This window comes from Procambarus clarkii, chromosome 17, assembly GCF_040958095.1.
Source record: "Procambarus clarkii isolate CNS0578487 chromosome 17, FALCON_Pclarkii_2.0, whole genome shotgun sequence".
NCBI classification, from domain to species: domain Eukaryota; kingdom Metazoa; phylum Arthropoda; class Malacostraca; order Decapoda; family Cambaridae; genus Procambarus; species Procambarus clarkii.
The window spans coordinates 34,776,146-34,792,161 of NC_091166.1; the positions used below are offsets into that span (position 1 = coordinate 34,776,146).

Consider the following 16,016-nt stretch of genomic DNA (forward strand, 5'->3'; position numbering starts at 1 on the left):
GAACTGCCTCCCGGTATAGGGAAGGCCCTTACCTTGGGTTGTTACTCTGCTTGAACCATGTCGGGCAGTTGCTTGGATCTCCTGCTGGACACCCTACACGGGCCCCCTGCTGCCTCCAGGGGCCCTCCAGCTGACCCCCACACAAGTATGTGTGTGAGACACACATTAGATGTGTTCAAGTGCATGTGTAACACATTTCAGGTGTGTAGAGGTGTGTGTATGTGTGTTTGGCCCGCTGAAGGTGTGTACAGGTGTGTGAGAAGGCGTCTGCCATCCTCCACAGGTATGGAGGAAACATAACATTGTCTCAGTAGAAAGATTAAGGAGCAGGTGTGCACGCAAGACATGTTCAGGACTTGACGGGTATGTGGTTGGAGGTCAAGACGGTCAACTGTGGCATGTTGGGTGCGGGTACACACCTGCCACAAGGGGCTGTGCCTCTTGAACTATGTCTACCATATAGTCTTTAGCATTCCTAACTCTTAGCACTAAGACTTAGCACTCCTAAGTCTTACAAGTATTTGTTTATGCATATTTTGTTTAGTGTATACATCATAATAAATCTCAAGTGTTACCAGGAGTGTTGATTGTGTGTTCCAGTGTACGTTGATTGTGTTACACATCTGTGTTTATCGTGTTGTAATCTACATTGAAATATGTATTCCAATGTACATTGAATATGTATCGCAATGCGCATTGATCTTCTATTTTGCAATGCCTGTTTTAATGCGTTTTCTTGTGCAGTTGAAGATCGTCAACACGTGTTCTGTATGAGCAAAATGACTACGCATTACGCATGAGAGAAGGTTTATAATGACAGGTGTGTGTCCACCTCTAATTATAACAATATTTTGTCCTTGGTTAGAAAACTCTAAATTATTTAAGACCGAGACGGCTGTGTAGCGAAGTCAAACTGTTTATTAAAGAGGATCTGAAGTCGTAAGGTTAAGGCTTACCAAAGGCTGGAAATGGACGGGTAAAGAACACAGGAATACAGGTAAATAATGATGATGACATTACATACCTTACAGGTAAATGCCGCCTGTCACACCTGCGCGCCAGGCTGTAGGGCTGGGGCGCGCCCCACACCTGTCTCCGAGACAGGTGACAAGGTCACCAGTAAAGACAACGGCACATCTGTGATTACAAGACTGGCAGGGGCCAACACCGGCTGCGGGCTTCAGTGGTGTATGTAGATGCGTCAATAACCAGTGTTGTGATCCTCGTGTTGTGGTCAGTGGGGCAGTGAGGTCTCTACGTTCACCTCACTTCTCTTTTATTGCTTCATGTTGTGAATAATCAACTGTTGGTGGTATATGGGCCTGCGGGCCGCTCCAAGCAACAGCCTGGTGGACCAAGCTCTCACAAGTCAAGCCTGGCCTCGAACCGGGCCTGGGGGAGTAGAACAACTCCCAGAACCCCATCAAGCAGGTACAAGCAGACTGTATTTCCATATTTCAAGGAAAAAACTTACAATAACATATTCTACATGGAGAAATTTCACAGTGGAATTTAGCTGTATCTCTCATCCACACCAGCGGTAACTCTGCCAGGTGCTACAGAGATCAGTGGGTGCTTGGACAAAGGCCAACCTTAGGCAAGAAGCCTTATGCTTCTTTATGCGCGTCATCCAGATATCTTAGAATCTTGTCACCTCTGTTTTATATAAATAACCTGCCACGCATGGGAGGCAATAACACAGCTGCTTAGGAATTCTTTCAAACTTCTTAGAAGCTTTACACTGACGTGAAGTAGTCCGCCTTCAAAGATAAAATTTCGGTACCGAGAATCATGATAGAATTTACTATCATGAAATTTGCATACGCCCCCCAAGTGATATTGGTGGAAAATGTCAACCTATTAGACTATGTGTGTAAACACGTCGTGAATCATGCATGGTATAAATGATGGAGGATTAAAATTATTTATTTTAATAATTAGTTAACATTGAGGTTTGGTCCTCTGGCGAGGAAATATTTAAATGTAAAGATGTGAAGAATGGAATGGAACAGGTACACATAGAGGGTATAGGAGGAAGAGAAGACAGTCTCGTCAGTCATTAATGCAGAAAGAACAGATTCACGAAGCTGTTACGCAAGCACTTACAAACCTGGGGCCAGATTCACGAAGCAGTTACGAACCTGGGGCCAGATTTACGAAGTAGTTACGCAAGCACTTACGAACCTGGGACCAGATTCACGAAGCACTTACCAACCTGGGGCCAGATTCACGAAGCAGTTACGCAAGCACTTACGAACCTGAACATCTTTTCTCAATATTTGGCGACTATGTTTACAATTATTAAACAGTTAATGAGCTCCGAAGCACCAGGAGGCTGTTTATAACACTAACAACAGTTGATGGGCAAGTTGTCATGCTTCTGAACTGTTTAATAAATGTAACCAAAGCTGTCAAAAATTGAAGAAAGATGTACACGTTCGTAAGTGCTTGCGTAACTGCTTCGTGAATCTGGGCCCTGGGAGTGGACTTGACCCCCAAATCTGATGCCAGAAGCCTACATTAGGAGAATAACAGGCCCATATGACCAACGTCCGGCTATCCTTTAGATACTTGGACAAATGGGTTGTCTGGACATTATATACAGCGAAGGTGAGACCCACTCTTGAATATGCAGCCCCAGCACGGAACCCTTACCTGAAGAACGACAAGGAGAAACTCAAAAAAGGTCCAAAGATATGCAACGAGACTCGTTCCTGAGCTGAACGGATTGAACTATGAGAAAAGACTGAGATAACTGGAGTTTAATAAGACACTGGAGGTAAGGAGAGATAGGGAGGACATGATAACAACATACAAGATTGACAAGGCGGAAAAGCAGCGTTCTTCAAAGCTAGGAACAGCAGATCGAAGGGCCATAGTTGGAAACTCGTGACACAAATAAGTTACAGGGACGTCAGAAAGAACTGTTTTAGCGTTAGAGCTGTCGTTAGAGCCGTTAGAGCTGTCGACCAGGAGGCCTGGTCGACGACCGGGCCGCGGGGACACTAAGCCCCGGAAGCACCTCAAGGTAGGTCAATAAGTGGAATAGGTTAGTTGCAGAAGTCGTTGAGGCTAGGTCGATTCAAAGCTTTTAGTGTCAATATGATCAATGCCTGTGGCATGAGTCGCTGCCTTAATCTAAACGTTTGGAAGGCGGGGCCAGGAGCCTAACTCGACCCTGAAAGTACATCAAGGTGACCATACACACTATCAGTCTCGCCCTCTCTCTCTCTCTCTCTCTCTCTCTCTCTCTCTCTCTCTCTCTCTCTCTCTCTCTCTCTCTCTCTCTCTCTCTCTCTCTCTCTCTCTCTCTGTCTCTCTCTGTCTGTCTGTCTGTCTCTCTCTCTCTCTCTCTCTCTCTCTCTCTCTCTGTCTCTCTCTGTCTGTCTGTCTGTCTCTCTCTCTCTCTCTCTCTCTCTCTCTCTCTCTCTCTCTCTCTCTCTCTCTCTCTCTCTCTCTCTCTGTCTCTCTCTGTCTGTCTGTCTCTCTCTCTCTCTCTCTCTCTCTCTCTCTCTCTCTCTCTCTCTCTCTCTCTCTCTCTCTCTCTCTCTCTCTCTGTCTGTCTGTCTGTCTCTCTCTCTCTCTCTCTCTCTCTCTCTCTCTCTCTGTCTCTCTCTGTCTGTCTGTCTGTCTCTCTCTCTCTCTCTCTCTCTCTCTCTCTCTCTCTCTCTCTCTCTCTCTCTCTCTCTCTCTCTCTCTGTCTCTCTCTGTCTGTCTGTCTCTCTCTCTCTCTCTCTCTCTCTCTCTCTCTCTCTCTCTCTCTCTCTCTCTCTCTCTCTCTCTCTCTCTCTCTCTCTCTCTCTCTCTCTCTCTCTCCCTGCCTCCCCCCCCCCCCCCCAGAATAAGACTGTTGGGTTCATAATTAGTCAAGGTTTAAGTGCTCTGGTCACTGTACGGGACGTTTCTTGACACTATGATGATGTCCCTGTGGGCGTGGGCGTCCCTGTGGGCGTGGGTGTCCCTGTGGGGGTGGGTGGGTCGTGGGTGTGAGTGAGCGAGCTAGTGGGAATATGCAAATTACCAAATCAATCGGCAACAGCGAAAATTTGAACTAGCACTGATCATAAATTCCCGGGAATCCGTCTGGTGGTAAAGTTTCCCCCAGAGACTGATCGGGATGTGAGATACCTGGTTGATACCTGGTTGATACCTGGTTGATGGGGTTCTGGGAGTTCTTCTACTCCCCAAGCCCGGCCCGAGGCCAGGCTTGACTTGTGAGAGCTTGGTCCACCAGGCTGTTGCTTGGAGCGGCCCGCAGGCCCACATACCCATGCAGGCAGTCCCTAGAGCTCCAGGGACTGCCTGCCATCCCATCCCAAAGATGGGTCCCAGCTGAGAACTTGATCCTATTGGTGAATGTGAATTGTCGATTCCATGACCATCTCTCCATGCTGTGTCTACCACCATCTCATCCTATGATTCACGCGTTTAAACAGTAACACTGGGCAAGTATCTTGGAGATCAGGAACATGGCTATTCTCCAGATAAGAATCAGGAGATGGAAGAGACAATGGGAAGGTGTAGTCCTTCATATATGTCGCTGCTAGCGGGGTCGACGTTCAATCTCCGACCGTTCCATCCTAAATGGTTGGGCACCATTCCTTTCCCCCGTCCCATCCCAAATCTTTATCCTGACCCAAGTGCAATATAGTTGTAATTGCTTGAGCCTTTCTCCTGATAGTTCCCTTCCGTCCTCAGGTTCGAGCTCCAAGTGCTTTAGAATATGTTCCAAGTGCTTTATAATCATACCGGCTTGGAGTGTTGCCCTCACCTATCTGACCCAAGCGACGCGATAAAGCAACAACCCAATTTCCCCAAGCAGTATATACCCAGGTCTTTTCTGATTCTACACTCATCCAATTTGCATCCTTTGTTTCGTGTCCTATTTTGTGTTTATATGTTTATCGCCTTATTAACAAAGCTTTTGTTATTCCTCAATTATGTCACCCCCTTTTCGCCTTTGTGAATAAATGCAAAGTAAGCTTTCTTAATCCCTCCTCGTAAGGGCGGCTTCTAATTCCTGGGATCAACTGTGTCATCCTTTGCACGCTTCTCAGTGGAGTTATGTCCCAGACGAGAGCCCTGGGGCCCTGAGTCCTACCTCCTTAGCTCTGCTCCATTCCACTTGCAACGGGTTCCCACTCTAAGCATAACTGGAATCAAGTCACTCTTTGTTTCCTGGGAAATATCCTCAGTCTGATCCTTCTCAGGATGAGTCTGCAGTGCCACGCGGTTCTGACAAGTCTTAGGTGAGGCGCAGTGTCAAAGGCTTTGTTAAATTCCAGGTATATTATGTCGCAATCGTCTATCAACTCCCTTGACGGGCTATTCATGCCCGTGCCACCTCTTGGGTGGCGTAATTTTCATGTCAGTCTATCAATTCCTTCAAAACTGGCGGAAAATAATGAGTGAATGTTACACAGGAGCGTCATTGGTAAAACTGTCTTGCGTTACCTTTATTAATGTAGGTTTTTAAAATGAAAATTAATTGATTTTGCGAACATTGATTCAAGCAATTTTACCACAATAGATGTTAGGGTGTTTGATAGTCGATAAGTTAAGCTAGATGGTCGGTAGTTCGACTCGAGTGATCTGTTCTTTTTCCTAAAAATTTGCACCACATTCGCTTCCCGGCCTGAGGTTATGTTCATTCCATCCACCGGCCGACCCCACAGACACATTCGTCAGTATTAACATGCCGTTCATTCAAAATAGGAATTTTCTTAAATATAAATATTTCACATTAACATTTTGTGCATATTTAGGTAAGGTTAGGTGTCTAGGCTCTCTTGGCAATTATTTACAATTGCAGTACGTGGGTGAAGCATTTACAGATTTGCGATTCGAACAATACGTCGTCAGTGAAGCACTGTTAGAGATATGTTCGAACGTCATCAGTCGACTTGTGTGTAAAGCTTTTTCATTCATAAACGGGGTTATGGTAGCTGTATGCACTAAATTTTTGTCTTTGTTAATGAGGATGGACAGCATTCGCCAGCCTCCGTGACTTTGATACTCAGCTTGAGTCTTCAAGAACCAAATACTTCGTCTGGTCCTGGAACTTGTTGGGCTTTGATTATGTAATGCTTTTTTTAGTGGCCACGTGTCAGGTTTGACCATCTTGGTGTGTGTGTGTGTGTGTAAGGCCTTGCTGCGGGTAGTGAATGACGTCTGGCATGAGTTCAGGAGGGTAGGTTGTGTGGTGTCGTTGGTAACTACTCGGGGCCAAAATGCGCACGACGTCATGTATGGTACAGGAGCTGGAGGCCGCGTCTCCGTAGACGGTGGTAACGTCTCTATAGACGGTGCTAGCGGAAGTTACGTCACCCAAAGGAAAGGCACGGGATAGGCTGGCTACGTGAGAGAGAGTGCGAGGAAGGACCGCGGCGGAAGGCGTTCCAGAAGGTGCGTTTGGCGGGAACGCATCGCTCTGTTGTGAACTCCTTCTGCAAGTGTAAGGGCGCTGGCCCACACTTGCTCTCGTGCTTCAGAGGTGCCCAGTAAGACTAGGAGTCAAAGGAGAAGTGACACTGCCCCCTCGCCTGGTGTGCGCGCGTCCGTACTCAGCTGTTCCTGCTGAGCCGAGCTTCAGCTCCCGGGGCCGTCTCACAGCTCATGGTTGTCTACTGCGAGTGTTCATGTATATATTAGTTGTATCGGTGATTAAATAAAAAAAAGCAAATGTTCCTAGATATATATAAATATACTTCACAATGGTAATTCTTGTAATACATAAGAGTTTATGATGTATTTGTGCCTAAAACTCGTCAAAATTGCTAGATTTTCTAAGGAATTGTTCTAAGACGTGTTCTAATCTCTAAGACTTGTGTAGAATGCTTTGTTGGTAGCTTGCTCCTACAGCTGGATGTTTCGCCTAATTACTTTACCTTCATAAATCTTTACCGTGTTCATTGTTGGAGGAACATTCACTAACCTTTCCCTCGCCGTGTGAACATGTCCTATGAACAGAACCTGTGAACACGGCCTGTGAACAGGACCTGTGAACAGGACCTGTGAACACGGCCTGTGAACACGGCTGGGCTCACAGCAACAGCCGTGTCTGTGTCTGAGAGCCTTTTCAATAGGTGACTAGGGTGGGGGTGAGCCCGCCTCCGTAACCCCGCGGATCTTCGCTTCACCTTTTAGTATTTCCATGGACCAGCTTTGGCGTGTAAGGTTAAAACGCTTACAGCGGCGACAAATGCGACTTGAGAGTGCCAGAGGATTAAATGTCAAAGGCTAAATGTGAGAGGATCAGCGCCTTGTGGCCACCGCCAGACTTGTTACGCGTGGTAAATGGTCTTCGGCAGGTAGCGACCTTGACCGCTGAGGCTGAGGTAGTCTGTCTGGTGGCGCTTGTGAAGTTGTCTGGTTGCTTGTGAGGTTGTCTGGTTGCTTGTGAGGTTGTCTGGTTGCTTGTGAGGTTGTCTGGTTGCTTGTGAAGTTGTCTGGTGGCGCTTGTGAAGTTGTCTGGTTGCTTGTGAGGTTGTCTGGTTGCTTGTGAGGTTGTCTGGTTGCTTGTGAAGTTGTCTGGTTGCTTGTGAGGTTGTCTGGTTGCTTGTGAAGTTGTCTGGTTGCTTGTGAAGTTGTCTGGTTGCTTGTGAAGTTGTCTGGTTGCTTGTGAGGTTGTCTGGTTGCTTGTGAAGTTGTCTGGTTGCTTGTGAGGTTGTCTGGTTGCTTGTGAGGTTGTCTGGTTGCTTGTGAGGTTGTCTGGTTGCTTGTGAAGTTGTCTGGTTGCTTGTGAGGTTGTTTGGTTGCTTGTGAGGTTGTCTGGTTGCTTGTGAGGTTGTCTGGTTGCTTGTGTGGTAGCTTGTGGTGGCTTGAAACCTTTTAGCTAGTCTGGTTGTAAATGGTTCTATGGGGACGTTCGGTGACATAGCTTCAGGCGAGTGGTCGGACAGAGCTGCCGAACGTTCCATTATTCCGAGGATCATCGTCCTCGCGGCCCGGTCTCTGACCAGGCCTCTTGGTTGGTGGTCTGGTCAACCAGACTGTTTGACGCGGCTACTCGCTTGGTGAAGCCGGCAAAATAATATAGTTACTTGATGTGTTCAATGAGTTAGGCGTTACTGATACCTGCTTGGTAGCAAGGAAGAGTTACTGGGTATAGTTGAAGGAGGAGTCTGGCTGCCTTTTTTTAACTGTGGTCAACTTAGAGTTGTCCTGCTCTCGAAGCCTCAGCTGGTGCGCGGCTTCCCCTTATGCTTGGTGGATCCGTGAAGCTGTTTGTGTAAGGAACTTGTCAAGTTGCATCTTGAAGAGTTCAGCCTTCGATCCGGCACAAATAGATCTGAATCATCTTATCTGGCAAATCTTGGGATTTCTCCCAGCCTCTCTCCTCACCTCTCTCCTCACCTCTCTCCTCACCTGTCTCCTCACCTGTCTCCTCTAACTCAGGGAGAAGCCTGGTTGCAAATATTTGAACTTAATGAAGGTTTGTATGTGCTTATGAAGGTGTGAGGTTTGTGCTAGTAGTGAATGTTGTTATATTGATCATAACAAGAGGTGTACCATGCCAGAGGGATTCCTTGTTGACTCAGTCACTATATTCGGCTGCCTGCAACAGTTTGTTGGTACTGACTTGTTTTATGATGAAGATAGCCTTAAGATAGGAGATAGAGACTATTAGTAGATAGGAGATAGACTATCGAGCGATATACCGTGTGGTCCTTCCTGTTGGGCTACACAACCTACCCCCTTTCAGTTTTGCTTTTCTTGTAGAGTCAAAAAAATATTGCAAACCTGACTCAAAGGTTTTGGATGAATCAGCGAGCTCTTGTTGCCGTGAATCAATGAGCTCTATTTGTAATGAATCAGTGAGCTCTAGTTACAGTGAATCAATGAGCTCTATTTGTAGTGAATCAGTGAGCTCTTGTTGCAGTGAATCAATGAGCTCTATTTGTAATGAATCAGTGAGCTCTAGTTACAGTGAATCAATGAGCTCTATTTGTAATGAATCAGTGAGCTCTTGTTGCAGTGAATCAATGAGCTCTTGTTGCAGTGAATCAATGAGCTCTTGTTGCAATGAATCATGAGCTCTTGTTACAGTGAATCATGAGCTCTTGTTACAGTGAATCATGAGCTCTCGTTCTCCCGTAATTGTATTTCTAGGATTGTACCGGTGAGGGGGGGGGGAGAGGGAGGGGGGGAGGTAATATTTTTATCGGGATATTGTATAAATGCGTATTTATATGCTTTTGTGAACAGTGAGTTTGGAGGCTCGCGACATTGCTTTGTTGCTGCCTTGCGCCAGATGCAAGATGAAGGGCCGAGCCATCACTTTATTAAGTAGCACTTGTATCTGAGTTGAGCCAGAGTGAGGGCAGGCCGCTGGAGGCGGTGGTAGGCTAGCATGACGAAACGCATCCATCAATCTCCACCAATCAATCAATCAATTTCCGCATCGATCTCCATCCGCCGGGATGGAGATTGATGCGGAAATTGTGGGGGAAACTGGTGTACAATAGAGCTTCCGTCCAGGGGTGAGCGGTCTATTGTGTGTGTCTTGCTGCATGGCCTTTCACCTGTGTAAGGTGTTGCATATGCGCACTCACAGGGGACTCTATGGCTGAGTGGACAGCGCTCGGGGCTCGTAATCCTAGGGTTACCGGGGATCGATCCCCGGCCCATGGCGGAAACAAATGGGCAGAGTTTTTTTTTCACCCTGATGGGTCTGTTCACCTAGCAGTAATTAGGTACCTGGGAGTTAGACAGCTGCTACGGGCTGCTTCCTGTGTGTGTGCTAATTCAGGTATGTTGGAGAAGGAAATACGAGGAAAAAGCAGGAGTTAAGTCGTGACTTTATCTCGGAGGGAGGAAGATGCTAGACGCCACCAAGACCAGCAGTATAGAGAGCTCTGTGTAGCTCTGTGGATCCCTGTGGAGCTCTGTGGAGCCCTGTGGAGCTCTGTGGAGCCCTATGGAGCTCTGTGGAGCCCTGTGGAACTCTGAGGAGCCCTGTGGAACTCTGTGGAGCCCTGTAGAGCTCTGTGGAGCCCTGTGGAGCTCTGTGGAGCCCTGTGGAGCTCTGTGGAGCCCTATGGAGCTCTGTGGAGCCCTGTGGAACTCTGTGGAGCTCTGTGGAGCCCTGTGGAGCCCTGTGGAGCTCTGTGGAGCCCTGTGGAACTCTGTGGAGCCCTATGGAGCTCTGTAGAGCCCTGTGGAGCTCTGTGGAGCCCTGTAGAACTCTGTGGAACTCTGTGGAGCCCTATGGAGCTCTGTGGAGCCCTGTGGAGCTCTGTGGAGCCCTTTGGCGGTGCCTGAGGCCTGACAGGGGTGAGAACCCCCCCCAGGGTGGGGCAGTCACCAGCGTGGGAACCTCCCCCCCCCTACACTCTACACCCCCCCCCCTACACTCTACACCCCCCCCTACACTCTACACCCCCCCCCCACCCCTTGGATATTACCCGGTTTTATTCTTTTTTATTTATACATACAAGAGTTCTTACATTTTTATAAAGCCACTTCCAGCATTTTGGGCAGGTCCTTCTTGAGGTTATCTCGAGATGATTTCGGGGCTTAGCGTCCCCGCGGCCCGGTCCTCGACCAGGCCGCCTTTTTATTACCCCCAGGAAGCAGCCCGTAGCAGCTGTCTAACTCCCAGGTACCTGTTTCCTTAATCCTAATTTTTCTTCGGAATACGACACGCCAAATCTTGGAACAAAAAGGTACCTATTCACTGCTGGGTGAACAGAGGCGTACAGTTAAGGATTGGTGCCCAGTCAATCCTCCCCAGGATATGAATCTAGGCCAAAGCGCTTGCGAAGTGCCGGACGAGTGCTTTACCACCGCGCCACGGGGACTTGTTCCTTGTGTTATATTCCTTCACTAATGTTTCCTCGCCCAGTCACACGACAAAACTACGACGTTGCTACAACGAACTTATGACACCACCTAACAAGTAGTAACAAGTATCTTAACACCTTGTAACAACCTAACACCTCATTAAAAAGTTTGTAACAAGATGTAACAGCTTTTTAACGAGTTGTAACAAGGTAACAATAGGGACTTACTGAGTGTGCGTGAAGGGTTATACCTCACTCATTACTCACACCTCATCTTCCTAAGACGTGTGAGGTACAGCGTGTGGAGTCGTGCTGCTTGTAGATAAGATGGGTTTATCTACCCTCACTACCCGTACTTCCCTCACTCTCTACTGTATTTTTCCATCTACGCACTTTGACTGGACGGTAGAGCGACAGTCTCCCTTCTTGCAGGTCGGCGTTCAATCCCCGACCGTCCAGAAGTGGTTGGGCACCATTCGTTTCCCCCCCGTCCCATCCCAAATCCTTATCCTGACCCCTTCCCAGTGCAATATAGTCGTAATGGCTTGCCGCTTTCCTCTAATAGTTTATTCTCTTTCTCTCTCTCTCTCTCTCCATCTACACACAATACGTGTCCATGTAGAATTATGTGTAGATAATGTGGACTTGTATAATTTCTCAGGATCTTTTGAGACGATGATAGTGGCCTCTTTTAGCATCTTTCTAGAGACAATTTTTGGTTAAATCAGTTTCTACTCCATGTGTGCGTCCCTGGCTATAGTCATTGTTAAGGTACTTTAAAATGCAAGGGGAAAATATTCCTGGGATAATGAGAGGGAAGTGACCGCAAGCGGCGGATATGTAAGATTAGTGAGGGGAGAGCATCGCTGTGTTGATCTTCCCACGGTCGCCAAGTGTGTTCCGGCAGCAGTAAATGTTGCACCGTCCGGTCGCTGCTCCCTCCACGCACTCACGTGTGCGTGCAGAAGACTGAAGAGATAGGAGGAGACATGATCACCACATAAAAGATTCTCAGAGGAATTGATAGGTTAGAGACCGTTTGTTTAACATAGAGGGCACACGCACTAGGGGACACAGGTGGTAATTGAGTACCCAAATAAGACATTAGAAATAACTTTTATAGTGTCAGAGTAGTAGACAAATGGAATGTATTAGGCAGTGATGGGGTGGAGGCCGACTCCATACACAGTTTCAAATGTAGACATGATAGAGCCCAATAGGCTCAGGAATCTGTACACAGGTTGATTGACAGTTGAGAGGCGGGACCAAAGAGTCATAGCTCAACCCCTGCAAACACAACTCCTCTCATCACCGGGGAAAACCTCTCTCTCACAGCAAGGAACAGTAGAGATATAAATGAACAAAACATGCCAGGAAGAACTTTTTCAGTGTTAAAAGTTGTCAATAAGTGGAATAACCAGAGCGTACAAGTCGCTAAAACTATCTCGATACAAACATTTTAATGTAAATATGATAACGTTAGAAATGAGTGAGAGCATTAATGCAAGGCAGAGATTGCAGTCACATGCATAAGGTAACACATGGCAGAGAAAATACTGTTGGAATCGGGACCTGGCAGGTGATATTACCCCCCAGTCTGTCACCTGACGCCCACATCAAAGAATATCACCTGACGCCCACATCAAAGAATATCACCTGACGCCCACATCAAAGAATATCACCAGACGCCCACATCAAAGAATATCACCAGACGCCCACATCAGAGAATATCACCAGACGCCCACATCAGAGAATATCACCAGGTGCATAGTAAAAGCCGGTTAATAGCAACATGAACAAAGAGAAGATTATGATTATGTAGACTGTTTATATCGGACCGGTACAGGAGTATGCGGCACCTGCGTGGAGTCCTTACCTTGAGCACAACACCAAGCTGGAGTAAGGTCATAGGTATACCACCAGACTTGGTCCCGGAACTGAGAGGTATGAACTACGAGATTTAAGAGATTATGAACTACGACTGTAAGATTTAAAGTATATGTTACTGGACAACCCGTTCTCGCACTTGCTTATAGTCAATTTCTTGATTATGAATAAGTGCATATGTGACATACTAATTTATTGTGAATATTTGAGTTTACCTTGAAAAGTAGAATAGAAAACCCACAACCTAACCTAACCTAACCTTCTTAGTATGTTAAGATATTACAATTAGTACTGAACCTGTACCTATATTGATATTACAGTTTTATAAAAATAATAAAACAAAACTAAAATATTTAAATAAATTGTAAAGTAACTCAGGATATTGTCAAATTTTGTATAAAACCTTTATTGTTTAATAAAACTGAGAGAAAAAGTTAGTACCTTGAAAAAAGTATGGCTTGGAATATGTCACATAAGTACTTATTTATAAGCCAAATAGTGACTTTAAGCAATAAGTGATATGTGTGCTGTGTTGTGCGAGAGCAGGTTGCACTGGAAGACATAGAACACCCACGATGACCAAACTACACATTAGAAGATGGAGAGACGTCGACATTTTCTCTCTATTATGGTAACATCGTCTGCTTTGTCCAGGACTCTTGCTTCCAATCATGCGGAAGTGGTGTCTATCTCAGGTCTTTCCCAAATAGCTTCCGTCAGTGTTATGGGTCAAGGTTCAACACTAATTACTCACTGACTAGGTAGCCTAGACTAGTGGCTAGGCTACCAGCCCCCCTTGTACCTCACTAGTGACTAGGCTACCAGCCCCCCTTGTACCTCACTAGTGACTAGGCTACCAGCCCCCCTTGTACCTCACTAGTGACTAGGCTACCAGCCCCCCTTGTACCTCACTAGTGACTAGGCTACCAGCCCCCCTTGTACCTCACTAGTGACTAGGCTACCAGCCCCCCTTGTACCTCACTAGTGACTAGGCTACCAGCCCCCTTGTACCTCACTAGTGACTAGGCTACCAGCCCCCTTGTACCTCACTAGTGACAAGGCTACCAGCCCCCTTGTACCTCACTAGTGACAAGGCTACCAGCCCCCTTGTTCCTCACTAGTGACAAGGCTACCAGCCCCCCTTGTACCTCACTAGTGACAAGGCTACCAGCCCCCTTGTACCTCACTAGTGACAAGGCTACCAGCCCCCTTGTACCTCACTAGTGACAAGGCTACCAGCCCCCTTGTACCTCACTAGTGACTAGGCTACCAGCCCCCTTGTACCTCACTAGTGACGAGGCTACCAGCCCCCCCTTGTACCTCACTAGTGTATCTAGTCAGCCCCTCACCTCTCCCCACATGACCTGTTACTACACCTCATCCCCCATTTCACCTCATACCCTGGCTTCATACTTCATACCTCGGGTACTGGCCCCTTCAGCTGGGCTTTGTTGAGAGACGTTGTCTTAATCTACACAATATTTATGGCTAGGAGCAAGTGGAGACACCGCCCCCGCCCCCACGCCCCACGCCCACACGCCCCCACGTGTCTGCCTCCACAATGAAAATCACCTTGAGCGTATTCTCGAGTTAAGGCGGTGAGGGGGGTGCGGGTTGGGAGGGGGGGTCCTTACCAGTGGGGAGTGGGTTATCTTGAGGTTATCTTGAGATGATTTCGGGGCTTAGCGTCCCCGCGGCCCGGTCCTCGACTAGGCCTCCTTTTTGTTACACACCCACAGGAAGCAGCCCGTAGCAGCTGTCTAACTCCCAGGTACCTATTTACTGCTAGGTGAACAGGGGCATCAGGGGTGAAAGAAACTCTACCAAATCGGAAACATGCCCATTTGTTTCCGCCTCCACCGGGGATCGAACCCGGTTCTTTAGGAATGCGAGGTGTGCGGTGTCTTGACGCTGTGGAGGAACTGGCTTCCCCAACTGCACAATCTGCAGTCTGCGTGTCGACCCACGCACAGGCCACGATAATTTTCTATACTCCTTGCGACTTCATACGTCAGGCTGCGAGCAGCCGCGTTCAACAGCCTGGTTGAGCAGTCCAGCAACCAGGAGGCCTGGTTGACGACCGGGCCGAGGGGACGCTAAGCCCCGACATCATCGCAAGATAACAGAGTGTGTTTTCTTGGTGTGGTGAAAGCTGTAGTTCGATCGTAACAGCCTCCTTCAGGAACCTGGGGCCAGGTTCACGAAGCAGTTACACAAGTACTTACGAACGTGTCCATCTTTCCTCAATCTTTGACGGCTTTGGTTACATTTATTAAACAGTTTACAAGCATGAAAACTTGCCAATCAACTGTTGTTATTGTTATAAACAGCCTCCTGGTGCTTCGGAGCTCATTAACTGTTTAATACTTGTAAACAAAGCCGCCAAAGATTGAGGACAAGATGTACAGGTTCTCAAGTGCTTACGTAACTGCTTGGTGAATCTGGCCCCTTGTCCCGTCCTTATATTGTCTAGTTCCTCCAGGTATCTGTAACTATTCTACAGTAACTACTATCGTTTGCTTGTAGGTGTCTGTAGTTCCTCTCATTGGTTCCCACTCTGGTTGTAATTAGTGGACTTGGAACCTCTTGTTGAGTTTTTCACACACACTTCTCTGTCATTCTCTTGAGTTTTCCCCGTCCCGGCGGTCTGGTGCCGGGGCGGGGAAACACTGGCCTCCGCTGCCTGCTGTTTTCCTCCATATATGGCTATGAAACAGCTTAGGTTGGCTCGTTGCTTTTTTAGCAATGTTTTAAAATGCTGACTTGCTGTAGGGTACACACACCTGATGCGCTCTCTAGGCCCTCGCTATTTGTACGTCTGGAGCATATTTGGCGCATATTTGGAACATATTTGGAGCATACTTGGCGCATATTTGGAGCATACTTGGCGCAAATTTGGAGCATACTTGGAGCATATTTGGGGCATATTTGGAGCATACTTGCAGGATATTTGGAGCATACTTGCAGCATATTTGGAGCATACTTGCAGCATATTTGGAGCATACTTGGAACATATTTCGAGCATACTTTGCACATATGGAGCATATTTGTTGCATACTTGGAGCATACCTGTAGCATTCTGGAGCATACCTGGGGCATACCTGGAGCATACCTGGAGCATACCTGGAACATACCTGGGGCATACCTGGAGCATACCTGGAGCATACCTGGAGCATACTTGGACCATACCTGGGGCATACTGAAGCATACTGGAGCATACGTCTGTACCCCTGTATGTTCTACAGGGTTTGTTATTCTTTTCTTATTCACACACACACACACACACACACACACACACACACACACACACACACACACACACACACACACACACACACACACACA

The 16,016-nt window shown here is 47.3% G+C and overlaps 2 protein-coding genes across 3 annotated transcripts in view; one reads left to right on the top strand and one right to left on the bottom strand.

Moving 5' to 3' along the window:
- The window catches only part of LOC123772369 (connectin), an 806,097-nt gene that overhangs the window by 102,531 nt on the left and 687,550 nt on the right, over positions 1-16,016 (top strand). The window lies entirely within an intron of this gene.
- Positions 7,284-7,934, bottom strand: LOC138365633 (ras-interacting protein RIP3-like). Its single transcript, XM_069326117.1, has one exon. The coding sequence runs from the start codon at positions 7,932-7,934 to the stop codon at positions 7,284-7,286; it is 651 nt and encodes a 216-aa protein (XP_069182218.1).